The sequence below is a fragment of the Diplotaxodon limnothrissa genome, linkage group LG6 (genome assembly GCF_057381915.1).
Source record: "Diplotaxodon limnothrissa isolate DT_005_m linkage group LG6, D_limnothrissa_male_GT1.1, whole genome shotgun sequence".
In the NCBI taxonomy this organism is placed as follows: Eukaryota; Metazoa; Chordata; class Actinopteri; order Cichliformes; family Cichlidae; genus Diplotaxodon; species Diplotaxodon limnothrissa.
This window is the reverse complement of record NC_140601.1, coordinates 9,030,233-9,048,118: the sequence shown is the minus strand read 5'-3', so window position 1 is coordinate 9,048,118 and position 17,886 is coordinate 9,030,233. Positions and strand designations below refer to the sequence as shown.

The following is a 17,886-nucleotide window of genomic DNA, read 5'->3' as shown; positions in this document are numbered from 1 at the left end:
ATAATATCCCAATAGCTCAGTCTGAAACCTGCACAATAACATGTCTTATGTCTGCGTTTGGATGGGTCAAAATGTATAATCATTTATAAATTATAATAATTTCATTTTGGGGAAAATATTTGAATGTGATTGCATTTTACTGTTTATAAAGGTGGAAAAAATCTCAATTTTTATTATATGTCTGTGAAGGTTCTCAGTCATCCAGGTCATCGTAGTCAAAGGAGCTTGCAAAGAAAAGCGTCTGGACTTCTTTAAGTTGCTTGAAGATGTTTCACCTCTCATCCGAGAAGCTTCTTCAGTTCTAAGGTCAAAATGGTGACCTTAGAACTAACTAATGTTTAATAATCCACATTTGACTTCAGAGCTCTATTTGTCATTAGATAAGACAAGAAGTGGTCAGTGGACAGCGGGCGACTTTAGGAGTTGGCTGCTATCCAGACTATCCAGCAAATCAGAAGATAGAATATATATTACTAGTTTTTCTGTGGCTAAACATTTTATATTAACTTTTGATTATATGTGCAAGGATAGATCTGTGTCTGTGAAGGTTCTCAGTCACCCGGGTCATTGTAATCCAAGGAGCTGGAAAGAAAAGTGTCTGAATTTCTTTAAGTTTCCTTCTTTCAGACAAAAACTGGTTCATCCCAAAGAAAAAACTCCCAAACACAAACTTAACAACATAGTGTATGCTGTACAGTGTAACAAGGAATGCTCAGACCTCTAAATCACCTCTACACCTCTACCAAACAGCCACTTCATAAACGCATGGCACATAGAAGAGCCACGTCGACCAGGACAAGTCCCGGCTGTCCATCTTCATCTAAAAGACAAAGGTCACTCCTTCGAGGACACCAGTGTTCACATTTTTGTACAGAGAAGACAGATGATTTGAAAGAAGAGTGAAAGAAGCCATCTATGTCCACTGTGAACGACCATCTTTGAACAGACGTGGTGGTTTGCGACACAAACTGTTTGCCATCTATAATCCAGTGTTGAGATCCCTTCCCAGACGCCTTAACGCCCACTCACATCCTGGGCCATCTGACCTCAGTAAATCACATGATAGGGTGGGGCTAGATTTCACAGTGGGTTCTCCCGAAACCTTAGCTGATTGTTACCTACACCAAGTCCAGATGTTTTTCTTTCCCAGCTCCTTATGTTAGATCTACTACTTTTCATAGCTACAACCAATATGGAGGAACTCATATTACTTTCAAAGGGGAATTTCTATCAGCCTCAGGGGAACTTTGCGCTTTCTTCTAATTGGCACAAATGTGCGTGGTCTTTGTACACATAGACTTTAACTAACATCAGCAAGTTAATATTTTTGTTACCACACATAAATGCTTCCAGCATAATTTCAGCCTTTCCCTAACTCTTTATTATGTTTTTCAGTTCCCTTTTTTATAAAAACAACTAGATGTTGAAAGCACAGCATATTTTCAGTAGATTGAATAGATCTATTAATGCTCAAGTATTGGCAACACAATTGTCAACATTAACATTAAAGCACCAAGTTATTTTGTCAAGCACAGCAACACTATCCAACGAGTGAGAAGGCCAGGTTGTAACAGTGCCAGCATCGGCTGCCAAAAGCCAGTTATTTGACTCCTTTTTATTTGTTGGATGATAAAGATGCAGTTCTGTGCTTTGAATAAAGACTATTTACTGGAAAGCTCTTCGCTCCACATTGTTGGCTTTATGAGTGCAGACACACCAGTAAATGCATATGTTGTGCAGGCAGTACATGTCGCAAAAGTGCAACCAACACAAAGCCACTAAGCACTTGTGTACACACACTTTCAGGCACATAGTAACTAAGCGGACACTCTCGGAGGACGATGTGAGAACTGAACAGAGGAGTCACTTAATGGCGCTAATGGAAATTATCCATGTCGGGTTCCCACTGGTCACAGCTTAAAGGACTGGGCCTGTTTACTACATTACCCTCAACACCTCTGGGAGACATCGTATTAGCTGCCAGGGTAACGGCCATCAGGGTATTCTATGTTGTTCCCTTTTCATTTACATTCTATTTGATTCAAATCATTAAAACTATGAAGGAAACACTGGTCCTTCAGTGTAGTCAAAACTTGTGTGACTAGAACAAGTCCACTATTTTAATTTAGAATTGTTGTTATTTTGTATGTCTCGTTGTACATGTGACACATTCTCCTCTTTTCCTTTTAATTAACTGTTTTAAATGTTAATATATTCACATTAGGGTGCCTGATTTGATATTGCAGTGTTTTAAGCTTCTAGCAACTTCAAACAGACTTAATCAATCTGAAATGGGGCGTCTGTTTCAATTTGCTCAAAGAAAATCAGGTTCTCTGATTTTAGTTTGACTGCAGCTAGAATGTACTTATAGTAACTTCATTTAAATAGCATTTTTCAGGGGTAGCTAAAGTCATTAATTACAAAGGCCAAAGTAAACACTTTATTTTAAAAAAAGAAACGTCTTATCAGACACCTTGTTGTCTGGTCGAGAGGAGAATGCTTGAATTTTTGAAGAATTCAGTACCCGCATATCATCAATTATTGACATCAAAAAACCAAACTCAGCCTATATAAAAAAACACCCAGCACGCCCCTGCGGGCGGTTTATCCTTCAAGCTCGGGTCCTCTACCAGAGGCCTGGGAGCTTGAGGGTCCTGCGCAGTATCTTAGCTGTTCCCAGGACTGCGCTCTTCTGGACAGAGATCTCCGATGTTATTCCCGGGATCTGCTGGAGCCACTCGCCTAGCTTGGGAGTCACCGCACCTAGTGCTCCGATTACCACGGGGACCACCGTTACCTTCACCCTCCACATCCTCTCGAGCTCTTCTCTGAGCCCTTGGTATTTCTCCAGCTTCTCGTGTTCCTTCTTCCTGATATTGCTGTCATTCGGAACCGCTACATCGATCACTACGGCCGTCTTCTTCTGTTTGTCTACCACCACTATGTCCGGTTGGTTAGCCACCACCATTTTGTCCGTCTGTATCTGGAAGTCCCACAGGATCTTAGCTCGGTCATTCTCCACCACCCTTGGGGGCATCTCCCATTTTGACCTCGGGACTTCCAGGTTATACTCGGCACAGATGTTCCTGTACACTATGCCGGCCACTTGGTTATGGCGTTCCATGTATGCCTTGCCTGCTAGCATCTTGCACCCTGCTGTTATGTGCTGGATTGTCTCTGGGGCATCTTTACACAGCCTGCACCTGGGGTCTTGCCTGGTGTGATAGACCCCAGCCTCTATGGATCTTGTACTCAGAGCTTGTTCTTGTGCTGCCATGATTAGTGCCTCTGTGCTGTCTTTCAGTCCAGCTTTGTCCAGCCACTGGTAGGATTTCTGGATATCAGCCACCTCCTCTATCTGCCGGTGGTACATACCGTGCAGGGGCCTGTCCTTCCATGATGGTTCCTCGTCTCCCTCCTCTTTCTTGGGTTTCTGCTGCCTGAGGTATTCACTGAGCACTCGGTCAGTTGGGGCCATCTTCCCAATGTATTCTTGGATGTTCGTTGTCTCATCCTGGACTGTGGTGCTGACACTCACCAGTCCCCGGCCCCCTTCCTTCCGCTTAGCGTACAGCCTCAGGGTGCTGGACTTGGGGTGAAACCCTCCATGCATGGTAAGGAGCTTTCTTGTCTTTATGTCAGTGGCTTCTATCTCCTCCTTTGGCCAGCCTATTACCCCAGCAGGGTACCTGATCACGGGCAGGGCGTACGTGTTGATGGCCCGGATCTTGTTCTTACCATTCAGCTGACTCCTCAGGACTTGCCTGACCCTCTGCAGGTACTTGGTGGTTGCAGCTTTTCTAGCGGCCTCTTCATGGTTCCCATTCGCCTGCGGGATCCCCAAGTACTTGTAACTGTCCTCTATGTCTGCAATGTTGCCTTCTGGTAGTTCAATCCCCTCAGTTCTGACTACCTTCCCTCTCTTTGTTACCATCCGACTACACTTCTCCAGTCCGAACGACATTCCAATGTCATTGCTGTATAGCCTGGTAGTGTGGATCAGTGAATCGATGTCTCGTTCACTCTTGGCATACAGCTTGATGTCATCCATGTACAGGAGGTGGCTGACAACTGCTCCGTTCCGTAGTCGGTATCCGTAGCCAGTCTTGTTAATGATCTCACTGAGGGGGTTCAGGCCTATGCAGAACAGCAGTGGGGACAGAGCATCTCCTTGGTAGATCCCGCACTTGATGGTGACTTGTGCTATGGGCTTGGAGTTGGCCTCTAGTGTTGTACGCCACATCCCCATTGAGTTCCTGATGAAGGCTCTTAGGGTCCCATTGATCTTGTACAATTCTAGGCATTCCAGTATCCAGCTGTGGGGCATTGAGTCATAGGCCTTCTTGTAATCAATCCAGGCAGTGCACAGGTTGGTCAGTCTGGTCTTGCAGTCTCGGCTGATTGTTCTGTCTACCAGTAGCTGGTGTTTTGCGCCTCTGGTATTCTTGCCAATTCCTTTCTGTGTCCCGCTCATGTATTGACCCATGTGCCTGTTCATCTTAGCCGATATGATGCCTGACAGGAGCTTCCATGTAGTACTGAGGCAGGTTATTGGTCGGTAGTTGGAGGGGACCGGTCCCTTCTTGGGGTCCTTGGGGATCAGGACCGTCTGGCCTTCAGTTAGCCATTCCGGGTGTCTCTCGTTAACTAGCAGCTGGTTCATTTGTGCTGCCAGACGCTCGTGGAGTGCAGTTAGCTTCTTCAGCCAGTAGGCGTGAACCATGTCGGGCCCTGGTGCTGTCCAACTCTTCATACTGGAGACCCTTTCTTGGATATCTGCCACTGTGATGGTTACTGGACCCTGTTCAGGGAGGTCGCTGTGGTCTGCCCTCAGATCCTCTAGCCACTGAGCATTGCCGTTATGGGTTGCATCCTTCTCCCATATGCTCTTCCAGTATTGCTCCGTCTCCAGCCTTGGTGGTGCTGTTCTCTTATTGTTCCCTTGCCACTGAGAGTACACCTTTGCTGGTTCTGTGGAGAACAGCTGGTTTATTCTCCTGCCTTCTATCTCTCTGGTGTACCTCCTCAAGCGGCTGGCCAAGGCTGTGAGTCTTTGCTTGGCAGTTTCCAAGGCCTCAGGTATGGACAGCTTGCTGTATTTCTTAGGCACCTTATTCGTCGCACCTTTCTGCAACTCCGTTAGTTGGCTAACCTCTCTCCGTGCTACTTTGATCTTGCCCTCTAGCCTCCTTCTCCATGGAGGGTACTGCCCCTTGTGGCTGTTCAACTTGTAGCCAAGCATCTCACTGATCACTGCTGCCGTATTGTAGATCAGCTTGTTAGTGTCGGTAATCGTGGTTGTAGGTATTGCCCGTAGTGCTGCATTAACATCATCTAGGAGACCTTCTGAGGGTACTTCACGTAATCTTGGTAACCGGCTACGGGGGATCCAGGTTTCAAGCTTGGCCATGATCCTATTTTTCAGGTCAGTTCCTCTCGCACTCAACGATCCTTCTCCTATCACACTTGGGGCTATGTACCCAATCTCGGGTGGGGGTGATGATATCTCCCCCCTGACCTGGCGTCCTGACTCCTCCTTGCCGTAGCATTTGTGTTGTACCTCGTCAATCTCTAGCTGTGAGAGCAGTCCCTTCTTTCGAATGTTGGAACACTGAGCTACTAGTTGTTTCGCCGTCATTGTGGATGTTGGGTATCGAAGAATCCATAGGTCCCTCATCCTATTCATGTAGCCCCTTCCGCCGGGGTTACTTGCGTAGTAGCATTCCAACAACGCCCTGTTTTCGTCCCTTGCCCACCGATGCCTTCTTGTTCCAGTAGCCCACTTTTCGTCAGGGTGCCCTGGTTCCTCAACACTAAGTGTCAGCATTAATTTCACCAGCAACAAGATATGAGAGAGATGTTCTGGATTCTCAGAGAGGAGATCTCTGTACAAGCAATCTACTTTGCGACCCCGGCGTTCTGCAAGCCACACTTTTAGATCCATCCATTCTTGTGGAATTTTCTCTTTCTCTTCTGCATCTAGCAAACAGGCAAAATGTGTGACAAGATAATCCACCTCTTCATCCCCATAATTTGCTAGTTCTTCTCTGGGGTAGGGAAGAGTGGAAGGGTCAAAAACCTTGAAACAAGAGAGAGGTTTTTCATGGAGATTTTTAAATCTGTTGTCCATGTACTTGACTGTGTTGTCAATAATCTTCTGGATCTCTGCACCAAAGGTGTCTTTGTCTGTTCCCTCACCTCTTCTAGCAGGTCGCTGACTTTTTGTTAGCTGAGTTCCACAGTAGCAAATGCTACCATCCTGGTTCGCTGTGAACTTTGTGTCCAAGGTTTTCTGATATTCTCCTGGTTTTGTTTTTAGGCTGAGTAAGCGTGATGTTGTGCTCTCAACTAACTGATTTGTTCGTGTGATGTTTAGGTTATCATGCTGAAAATCAGTAGAGCACTTGGATAAGATGGTACTGTAGTCCAACATGAAATGCAGGAAGCGAACAAATTTCTCAGTCTTCATCTCCTGCACCACCCCCTTATCCTTGGCTGCATCCTCGGCTTTGACATCACTTCCTTCTGCCATGTTCTCCATATGAACAACAGTGGGAGTGTAATTTTTTTCCACAGCCTTTAGACATCTCAGCTGGCTTGGAAGCCACCGTGTGCTCTTCAGCCCACTGAAATGTGCCAGCCTCTCATTTAGCAGTTCACTTATTTCTGTCAGCTCTCTTCGCTTCTTTGGGGAATAGTAGTACATCTTAAAGATGGTTTTCAGTGTATCTTCAAATTTCACCAGGTACTCACAGCCTTTCACGCTATCCAGCACGGCTAGCTCTAGTTTGTGTGCCACACAGTGGATTGTTATGATGTGGGGTATCCTCTGTTTCAGTCTCCCAGCTACTCCTGTTTTCTCACCCATCATCACTGCAGCACCATCAAAATTTGCACACACTACTTTCTTTTTCCATGTGTCCTCTCTGATACCCATGGTGTTCACTGCTTCATCAATAGCCTCTAAAATACCTGCAGCATTTGCACTCTTGACTGGCTGACATTTGATCATGTATGTGGCTATGTCACCATTATCCCTCACATACCTGACGTGAACCAACTCCTGTTCTATTATACCAGTGTCTGTACTGCCATCTGCAAGAATGGATAAGAACCTGCTTTCTTGAATTTCCTTTTCAATCTGGTCTCTTGAAGTTTGTGCTATTGCTCCAATAAACTCTCTGCAAGCATGGTCATTGAGGTAAGTGGAACCAAGATCTAGGCCATTTGCTTTCTGAAGTTTGCAAAGACTGCTAAATTTTGCCAGTGGTAGTTCACTCTTTGCAACATAGTACGCAGTTCTAAACAGCTTTTTCAGGACTTCTTGTTGTGCTTGGTTTATTTTTAGTATGGTTTTTGCAATTGGTGTTTGTTCTGGGACAGATGCTGCAGACTGAGCACTAATGCATTTCTTGTGATGCAGAGATTTCTCATGAGTTCTGATGGGGTCTTTCCTAAAATTACTGGTCCCAGTAACAAAGGCGCTTGTCGACTCAGCAATAGAGGGAAACTCACGACACACCCGGCAGAACATCATGTTATTTACCTTGTCATATTCCAGCCACAGAAATTCTTTTGTCCATGAATCCAAAAAACTGCGCTTTCTTTTTGCCTCGTAATCTGATTTATCATAACTTTTCCGCTTTGTGGTAGGCCTTTCTTTGCCTGTCCCTTCTTCATCCTGACCTGTCTTTTTTGGCTCAGCAGAACTAAAATACCTGCGTAAATCCATCTGTCTTTACACATGCCAGAGATTTTTTTTTTTAAATTCTCTGCGCAGTCAACCTCTAGCACGTTTAAGCTTTCTGCGGGAGATTTCACGTGCCACGTTTGAAGAGTAAGCTAGTGAGTGATGTTGTGTCCTGTCTGACTATACCATATTGCACCACTAGAGGGTGGTGTCGTGAAATAAGAGGAAAGTGCAGTCGGGAAATTGTAGAGTTAGAATATAGTTAAGACGGCTATCTGATAACTCGATATGTCTCCCTGTTACCTCTACGATGTAAAGTTATGTGCTGCATTCATTAAAGAGCACTGTTCTTTGATGAGGACTCAGCTAATTACTCAGCTACATTTGCGAAAGAAAGCAAAGGCATTGTCATATATTTTTACTTCCTATGATAGCCCGACGGGCAGGGCTGAGATAGATTTTGGTAGCCCGACTGGAAATATCACTAGCCCCGGGACGTCGGGCTAGTGATTTTGCGAGCCCTGGTAAGCTAACGATTAATAAGACGATGTCAGAGGAATTGGTGCACAAATTATCATCACTCACAGATCAGTGCTGTCGCTCTCTATACACAGTTAGCACGATTGCAAAGTGAAAGCAAAAAAACAAGCGCAAATTCAAACGTGATTTCAATATGTCACATATTGACAGTGGCTCACCAATGCCAATGACATAATTACCCAGCTACATTTCTGAAAGAATGCAAAAGCATTGACATATATTTTTCTCCCTACAATAGCCCGACGGGCAGGGAAGAGATAGATTTTGGTAGCCCGACTGAAAAAATCGCTAGCCCCAGGACGTCGGGCTAGCGATATTGCAAGCCCTGTATCTGATTGAGGAATCACTCATCTTTGGAAAAGAGAGTTTATTACAGAGAAATGTCTCTTTCCAAAATAAAAGCTATACTATCCGCTTCTTCTGGGCTATATTCTCAGCAGCATAAGGAGAATCATGTGCTAACAGCTGTCTAAATGACTCGGCTAAAGTTAGTAGCATGCTTGTTGTTTTTGTCTTTGCACTAGGATGATGTCGGCGTAAATGTGCAGTCATATTCGTTGTGTTCCCACTAGTGCTTTCAGGTTGATCTCGTTGAAATGACCTTAACGCCACAACACGGCAAATCTCCGTTAACGAGCTACCGCCGATCGCCCCGTGCATGGGGCTAGACGGCCAACACGTTAACGAGCTAACTGCGCTAACACACTAGTTCCCACCCATGTAATTGAGCATTGCATGGCACATCCAACATACTGTTTTACTTTAGTTCATGACTCGCTTACCTTCAGGGTCATACGTCACATGAAAACCAAAATAATTCCAAACGCCAGATCTGAATGTTGCAAGGAGAGCTTAACTTCTGTCTCGCTAGCTTGCCCTGTGCTCTTCCTTCTGACTATGCTGTCTGTGTTGAGCGCTCAGTGGATCTGCGCTCGACAGTGCAGCCTAGGCGGAGTAGTCGAACGCAGATTCACTGAGCGCTCAACACAGACAGCATCGTCAGAAGAAAAGTTGATAAAATAAATTACAAATGTTGTATTGTTCGATACATATGCGTACCGAACCGAAAGCACTGTATCGAACGGTTCAATATCGATACGAATATCGTTGCACCCCTAATATATATATATATATTCCCACCAAAACTAAAATCACAGAAGGGGGATTTCAATTCTCATTAGAAATGAATAATATTTTCCATGTGTGACTTACCACTTCCTGCAGCTCTGAAGAAGATTTTATACAAGAAGATAAAAAAAATTGAACTTTGTATCCATCACTAATAGGGAAGATTCTTTCATGGTCAGACAGAAAATATACATCAGATTCAAAACACAGCTTTATTTTAAATGGAAATATCACTTTTACTGTAAACACACGGGTCAAGTTTCCAAGTCTTCTGCTTGTGTACAGCTGCACACCTCCAGTGTATGCATTCATCAAGTAAGACATCCTTTTTATTACATTATATAATGAGATCCCTGGAAGAGGATCTATGAATGGCCTTCCCCCTGACTAATCAGTTAAATGTTGTATCAATCTTCAATCCATTTTACAGATAGAATTTAACCCATGGTTTAGTTTCCCCAAGTGTTTAGCCCCAAAGTAATTGGCTGTGGGATTAGAATTAGTGAGGAGATTAGTGATTGATTAGCTAATTATGATAATACGACGGTCTCACTGAACTCTGTCACACACACACAAACACACACACTCTCTGACTCACTCACTGGCCTGCACCAGTTACCAGTCACTTTGTGGAGCATTGGACTGCCATTACCTCATAAGACTTTGTTGTTACACTTTCTCTTACCGTACACTACTAAATCTCCATTTGCACTATTTGCCTATTTGCACTACTCTGCCTGGTTTACACTCAATGTCACTTACCCATTATATTGTATATTGTATAGCTTCCTTGTTATATGTAAAATTGTATTTATTTAAATTTTTACTTTTTAATTATTTTACTTGCATTTTTTTAAATCACTTTTATATTTAAATATATTTAAATGTTCATTTGCTATTTATCTAGGGATTGAAGAGTAACGCAATTTCTATTCTCCGTATGTCCTGTACATGTGGAAGAATCGACAAATAAAGTTGACTTTGACTTTGACTTTGACTTTGAGTTATATAGAAATGGTTGTGTAAATTTCTGCACCAACTAAAGAGTGGGAGGGATGGCAGAGAATGTTTTAAGACAGGGAAAGCGATAGGTGAGACGAGGATTTGGAGTCTGTGTGCACTAATTATACAGATCCAAAGATTTTTGTGTGTTTGTGCACGTCTTCCATTTTCCAGTGGAGCATAAGGGTATGTTGCTCATCCAATTTTAAAGCAGAACACAGAATTATCACAGTCAGCAGTGCTGCCTCTTATAAAGAGCTTAGTTTTCAAAATATAACAAAGTTAACAAGGTTTTGGTAACTGAATGACACTTTAAGCTGGCATCATTAGATCTTTTTCTAGAAAGTTGGAGATTGCTTAACCTCTGTTAGAAGGAAACATTATAGTGAAATACAAAAACTGTTTGATTAGTTCTTACCAACCTTTTCTTTCCCACACTGTTGCTGTGCTTCCTAAAATGCTTCAGTCATACAGTACGGTGCAAACGCCTTGATTTTGTGATCAGTAATTTAGTGAAATTTGGGTTAAAGTAAGGGTGTGTGTAATTCTAACGAGCATGAATATCAATATTAGGTATGATCGCATGAACTCTCTTATGCAAGATATCTTATAATTTCCCTAAGTCACATACCTGTGGAGGCATGGAGATATCCAGGAGAGAGGGGAGTCGACTTATTGACAAGAGTGTTTAACACAAGCTGGGAGAGTGAGAGGATGCCTGAGGAACGGAGAAGAGGTATACTGATACCAGAGGGATAAAGCTGATGAGCCATACACCGAAGCTGAGAGGGAAAGAGTTGTTGAAGTTTGTTGACACCAGGTGAAGAAGACAGATGATGATCAGTGAGCAGCAGTATGGCTTCGTAGCACTACATATGTTTACTTTGAGAGTGTTAATAGAGAACTATAGAGACCATCAGAAGGAGCTGCACTGTGTTTTTGGAGCTGTGGTACTGCACGAGGAAGACATGAGTGGCAGAGAAGTATGTGAGGCTGGTGGGACATTTACAAGAACAACAAGACAGAGCTGAGGTATGAGGTGACAGATGAGGTCACGGTAGGGGTGGGATTACATCAGGGATTGGCTCTGAGCCCCTTTTTGTTTGCATTGGTGATGGACCGGTTGGCATATCAAGTCAGGCAGGAGTCTGCGTGGGTATGATGTTTGCAGATGACATTTTGTTGTGGGAGTAGGGGGCAGGTGGAAGAGAGCCTGGAGAGGTGGAGGTATGCTCTGGAGAGAAGATGAATGAAAGTCAGTAGAAACAAGACAGAATAAATGAGTGTGAATGAGAGGGAGACAGGTGTAACAATAAAGCTGCAAGGAGCAGAGGTGGTGAAGGTGTGCATGAGTTTAAATACCTGGGATCAGCCAAGCAATAAACAGAGTGTGCAAGAGAGGTGAAGGAGGAAGTGCAGGCAGGTTGGACTGAATGGAAAAGAGGTTAATTGTAACAGAAAGATAACAGTACTTGTCCAGTGTCCTTAATTTTTTAAAGACACAGTACAATGCTCACATGTGGCAAGTTTGCAGCTTACTTTGTTTGTAAATCACCTTGTTGGTTACTTGGTTGATAGTACAAAATACTATTTTATGCCAACGTGTGTTATCTTTGGCATTTTTTTACAGGTCAGCTGAAAAGAAACAAATAATGTGGTTTTACAACAAGCTGCCAAAAACAAAGGTGGTTAAGGATACAATTTGTATATACTTTTTTGCTAAGTTTTCTATCCTGAACAGAAACAACCTGGGTTCATGCCCTGAGCTGCACTAAAAGTGGTCAGACACAAGGGCTGGACTAAAAATGAGCAGCCAATGTCCAAAGAAATCCTTTGAAAGACTCTTACAAGGTTTGAGAAGACAAATAATCTCTTGACTGTGAACAAAAAGGTTGTTTTGTGTTTTTTGTGTTTTTTTACTGTTTTATTTAAGTCAAATAGGGATTTGGGGCAAGAGTAAAGTCATTACTAGTAAATCAATAACAGAACTGCATCGATGCTTTCCAAGCTCGTAATGCTTTGTAGTGCTAATATTACTGCTGTTCAGCTCACAACAGTTCACTAATTAAGGTCGGTTTATTACTGTATATGCATAAGTCAGCTGTGATTCGGTGCTCTCCTGCTGGTGTGTAATTACTTATAGGTATTTTTTCTCTTCATGCTGCAAATAAAATGAGTAAATGATTCCTCCTCTTTCCTCTTGTGTGCTGTTCTTTACCTGTACACAATCTTCCTATAAAGCTTCGTAGCAAGTGGATGGGAACGCCATTGCTCCGTTTAGATCATAAAGTAAAGTCAGCCATAGAGCTGTGCGGGATGTGTCATCACATAAGTATTTGTCTGTCTCTCTCCAGGCATGCGTATCCTGGTGAACCTGCTGCTCGACACACTGCCCATGCTGGGTAACGTCCTTCTCCTCTGCTTTTTCGTCTTCTTCATCTTCGGCATCATAGGAGTGCAGCTGTGGGCAGGGCTGCTGAGAAACCGCTGCTACCCCGAGGAGAACTTCACACTGTGAGTCACCGCCTACTCCGTCTGAGTGTGGAAAAGAGTGTGAGACCATGTGATGCACATTCTGTCTTCTTGAACATTAATCCCTCTGACAGGGCGTGTGTGAGTCTGACGACTACACACTGTCACCTCTGTGTGTGTTTCTTTATTACGGTAATTGTGTCAATGATGTAACTTCTTGAATAGCACATGAATCAAAATACACACTGTACCCGCAATTTATACGTGTGTCAGTTTCTGTATGTGTAAATAGGTCTGTCACCTCTCCTCTCATTACCTGCCCTCCCTCTGCGTGACTCTAGAAGATTAATTACATCATCTATTCAATTCACTCATATTTCCATAGTGTGAGATTAAGCCTCCCTCTGGCCCCGTCTCTCAAGTGCTAATATAATGAGGCTGATGGCAAACTAAAATTTGCACAAAGCAAATATCATTACCTCATAATCAAATCTGCCACTTAATTAAAAGGCTGACACTCTTCTTCACTGCTTCTCTCTCACCCATTTTCTGCCAAGTCATCAAGATTGTATCAGCGTTTCTGCAATAAACTGCAGAGACGTAGGATCGAGAAATTCCAGGTACTGTAGCTTAAACATGTTTGGCAAAATGAAATAGATGGAGAAGGGGTGACTGAACGTAACTCTTTTAGGTTTCACAATGCTGTAATATTCAAACTCACCAGACAAGGAAAGGTTATAGAAGTATCTCTAAAGACTTTAGATTCCAACACACAACCACAATTCACAGAGATCGTCTATAAATGGAAGAAATTCAAAATCATGTTCACCCTCCACAGAAACGATCGACCAACAGAGATCACACAAGAATGCGACATGTACCAGTCAATCCCAAACAACAAGACCATATTTGAACTTATTGGTTTGAATAAGATGTATTCTGTTTGAGGAAATAACACCAGTTGTCATGGAGCACTGAAATCTGAGTCATACTAGAAAATGCTGAAGGAAATGTTTAGGACATGTGCCATGGGCAAGACGGCAATTCTTGGCATATAAGTTGCACTTCAAAATCAAGCGTTAAAGTACAATATAGTTAAAGATACAGTGTCTAAAATCTTACCACTAGATGTCAGTAGATTGCAGTCAACTGAAGTCTGTTCTTACCATTCCTAATTCTCACAGTAATTTTCTCACATTACTCACAAATAACTCTGTCCACCATTAATCTGTAGTGATGCTAGGCTGTAAGTCAGCTGTTTACCTCAGCTGTCAATATTCCGAGTGTCAACATATATTTATTCTGGAGGAGGCTGTAACACTTTGTGAAAGGAAAGTGATACTGAGGTGAGCTGTTGAGGATATCTTGAACTTTTCTGTCAGTAAGTGCTGCTGTTACCACTTGTTAGCTCCCGTTGGCCTCTGTTAGCAGGTGTTAGCCTCTGTTCGCTGCTATTAGATGGTGTTAAACTGTCTTTGAAGTATTGCTAGCATTGCTGGCATGACATTTAGTGAATAAATTCTCATGTGATGTGAGAATGTAATCAAACTGTTTATCAGAGGGACAGCATAATGTTAGCTGCTGTTAGCTGTTGTTCAGACTTGTTCTTGTTCTACTGACAAGTAATTGCAGCGATATCACGTTGTCACTTTTGTTAATGTTTTCACTTCTTGGGTGAAGGGGACCTTTCTCAGGTGAGAAATTACAGTTGTGATCTTTCATATCTTGCGAGTGAAGGTGCAGGCACGAATTCAAATTTGCCTCCAGTGCACATAAACACTTACGACTTCTCTTCTTCCCCATCTTTGGAGTAATAGATATGTGGCCGGTCTCTAGCCACATACATACATATTCATCACAGCCACTATATTCAAGGTGGTGAATAGCAAAAGACTGACTGTAACTGAACTTCAGAGTGACCGAGTCCAATTTTTGGCCTTTAACCAGCAGAAATTTCAAAGGAGATGAAGCAGTATAATTGCAATAAAGTTATGAATCTGAAATCGTGAATGGGAGAGCAAGCTTATAAATACATTGCTTGCAAATATATAAACAAAATGACTGCGTATGTTGTGACAAATCACCCCCTGCTCTTCGCACCCTTATTCATATACTCATCCCTCTACTTTTTAAAAATTCAAACAAATATTAGAATATTAGAAAGGGTGCAAGAAGAAAACAAATAAAAAAACTAAGAACTGATACATGCACACACTTCCTAGCTGTACAGAGTACTGTATCTGAATTTCAGAAAAGGTCTAAGCTTTAGGTGGACTGTGCCTTTATCCTTTTGCTGTTTCTTAGTTAACCTCTCTTACTACGGCGTTATTTTTGTGCCACTATTCTGAGCGCACGTAAAATAAGTTGCAGGTGCAAGTGTTGCATTTTGAGGAGAAATTTATTTTGAGCAAAGAAAAGCTAAATCTCAGTGAACAAAATTCATTGCTGCATGCAAAAAATGTATTTCAGTGTTTGCTATTATCCACACACACACACACACAATAGCAGCCCCTGTCGCTCAGTTTTTGCATTTGCACTTGCTCGCAATGTGTTGCTTGCGCTCTCAACATTTCTGCCTGTGCGCGCTCAACTCTTTCTGTACACCGTTATATTTGTGCCACAAAACCAATCACAGACTTGGATGCAAAAAAAATCTGATTGGCTGTTTTGGTCTCCAATCGGCTCGAAATGACAAAATGCAATATCCCAGAATCCATTTCGTCCAAAACTCAAACGAGGCAGTGGCGGAGGAACACAGAGTGGCGGAGTTTGAAATATTACTCTGTCTGGGTCACAAAATAAACTTTTAAGATATTTTCATGCGAGAATGGTGCTGTGTAAACTTCAAATATCTGCTCGATTCATCAAGACATCTCATATTTGCATAAGTGCTCTAAAGTTTTCAGAGATGCCTGTTACCCACCAGCTGACCGGGTGGTCACTCGGGTTAAACATGATATATAAGGCTGAACTGACAAAGAAATCACCAACTATACCACCAGGTAACAAGCATCTCCGAAAACGTTAGAGCACTTATGCATAGCACACATTCTCGCATGAAAATATCTTTAAAGTTTATTTTGTGACCCAGACAGAGTAATATTTCAAACTGGTTTTGTGGCACAAATATAACGGTGTACAGAAAGAGTTGAACGCGCACCGGCAGAAATGTTGAGAGCGCAAGCAACACATTGCGAGCGAGCGCAAATGCAAAAACTGAGCGAGAGGGGCTGCTGTTGTGTGTGTGTGGATAATAGCAAACACTGAAATACATTTTTTGCACGCAGCAATGAATTTTGTTCACTGAGATTTAGCTTTTCTTTGCTCAAAATAAATTTCTCCTCAAAATGCAGCACTTGCACCTGCAACTTATTTTACGTGCGCTCAGAATAGTGGCACAAAAATAACGCCATATCTTACCTGTATAGTTTAATAGTATTGCACAGTTTATTGTATTTTTCGTATATACTTTTCAAGAGTACTGTTCTGTGTCCCAATGGCTGTGGGGTGTTTATTTTGGTTGGCGGTATCAGAAATTCAATTACTCTTCTGTCATGTTGCTTTAGTGCACAGCAAAATCTCCAGTGTTAAATTAACACTGGAGAGTGTCTATATGGGTCCACACCTCTGAGTGTTAAATTAACACTTTTGACAGTGTTATATGTTTAAAAGTAACCTAGTCAGTTTTGAAGATTAACAATGGCTAACACCGAGCAGTGCTGATTTTCTAACACTGGAATATTTCTAACATTTTGAGTTATTTTCCAGTGTTAGAAAATCAGCACTGCTCAGTGTTAGCCATTGTTAATCTTCAAAACTGACTAGGTTACTTTTAAACATATAACACTGTCAAAAGTGTTAATTTAACACTCAACAGTGTTGTATTTAACACTCAGAGGTGTGGACCCATATAGACACTCTCCAGTGTTAATTTAACACTGGAGATTTTGCTGTGTGAAGTGCAAATGCTTTGTAGTAGATTTAGGCTCATTCTCTGCTCATGGAGTACTACTTGCTTTTTTGTATTTCTGGGCATTGGACTGTGTAATGCATGTGTTTGTGCAGAGCAGCAGAAACACCAGCTGTCACTCATATGTCAGCAACCTTCAGCTTCTACCCAAAATGAAAAGTTTGGTGATTTAAAAAAGCTTGTCTTGATGCCAAGTTCTTTAATTCAGCAATTTCACAGTTCTCATGCAAAAATGTTTAATAGTTAAATTATTTTAATCATGTGTCTTTTTAGTGTAATTTCTTGAGACTCACGTGCAGACTTGATTTGATTTTTCTTTTACACTTTAATTTGGGTAGATTTAAAAAGAGACCAGAGTTAGGTTTAAGACATGCAAATGCATGGAGCAAGCATCCTCTCCATTTTAATGCCACATCTGAGAACATCTGGCTGTGGGGCCATAGCATTTGTTCCAAACATTCAGGACCCTCTGTTTAAGTCACTGGACTACATCACATGTTGAAAAATGATTTTTTTTTCCTTTTTTTTTGTGTCCCGTTTGGATCTTTAGCCATCAGAATTGTTGTCTTAAGGCCAAGAAAGATGCCAAGCGGATTTATTTTACCAAGTGGATCATCATGGCCTTGCCATATTGGTCCATTTGATTGACCTTTATTATAATTATGAATTATTTTATTTTCAGTTGCTACAAACTAAACTAAAATGAAAAATGATTTTCGAGTGGTACAGAGTGCATTTACATGTGAGGGAGATGGGCACCGGGGCAGTTCGTTCTGTCCATCTGATGTGAAGGTCATACAGCAGTCTTACAACACATGGTAACCTAGGCTGTTGTCAGTATATTTTAATGCCTTTTGTTTTTGGTAGTTGTTGTTATTTTAGAAAATTGATACTACTAATACTAGTAAGGAATATTCTTTAAGTTTCATACTTTTTCTAGTTGTGAGAACCTCAGTAACAACATTTTGTGTGTTTGGCTCAAGTTTCCTAATATGTGTTGTTTTAAAGTTGAATTTTAATTGGAGGCTGAATTGCCTAAAATTAATCTTAAATGCATTGGAATATTGTTAAAATCAGCTGTAAA

At 42.0% G+C, this 17,886-nt stretch overlaps 1 protein-coding gene across 2 annotated transcripts in view; it reads left to right on the top strand.

Annotated features, from left to right (window-relative positions):
• Nucleotides 1-17,886, top strand: part of LOC146630072 (voltage-dependent T-type calcium channel subunit alpha-1I-like) — a 222,776-nt gene that overhangs the window by 73,336 nt on the left and 131,554 nt on the right. For both annotated transcript variants that reach the window (XM_085356770.1, XM_085356771.1), the window contains one exon: nt 12,715-12,874. In XM_085356770.1, the coding sequence (XP_085212896.1) occupies nt 12,715-12,874 (160 nt within the window). The remainder of the gene's footprint in view (nt 1-12,714; nt 12,875-17,886) is intronic.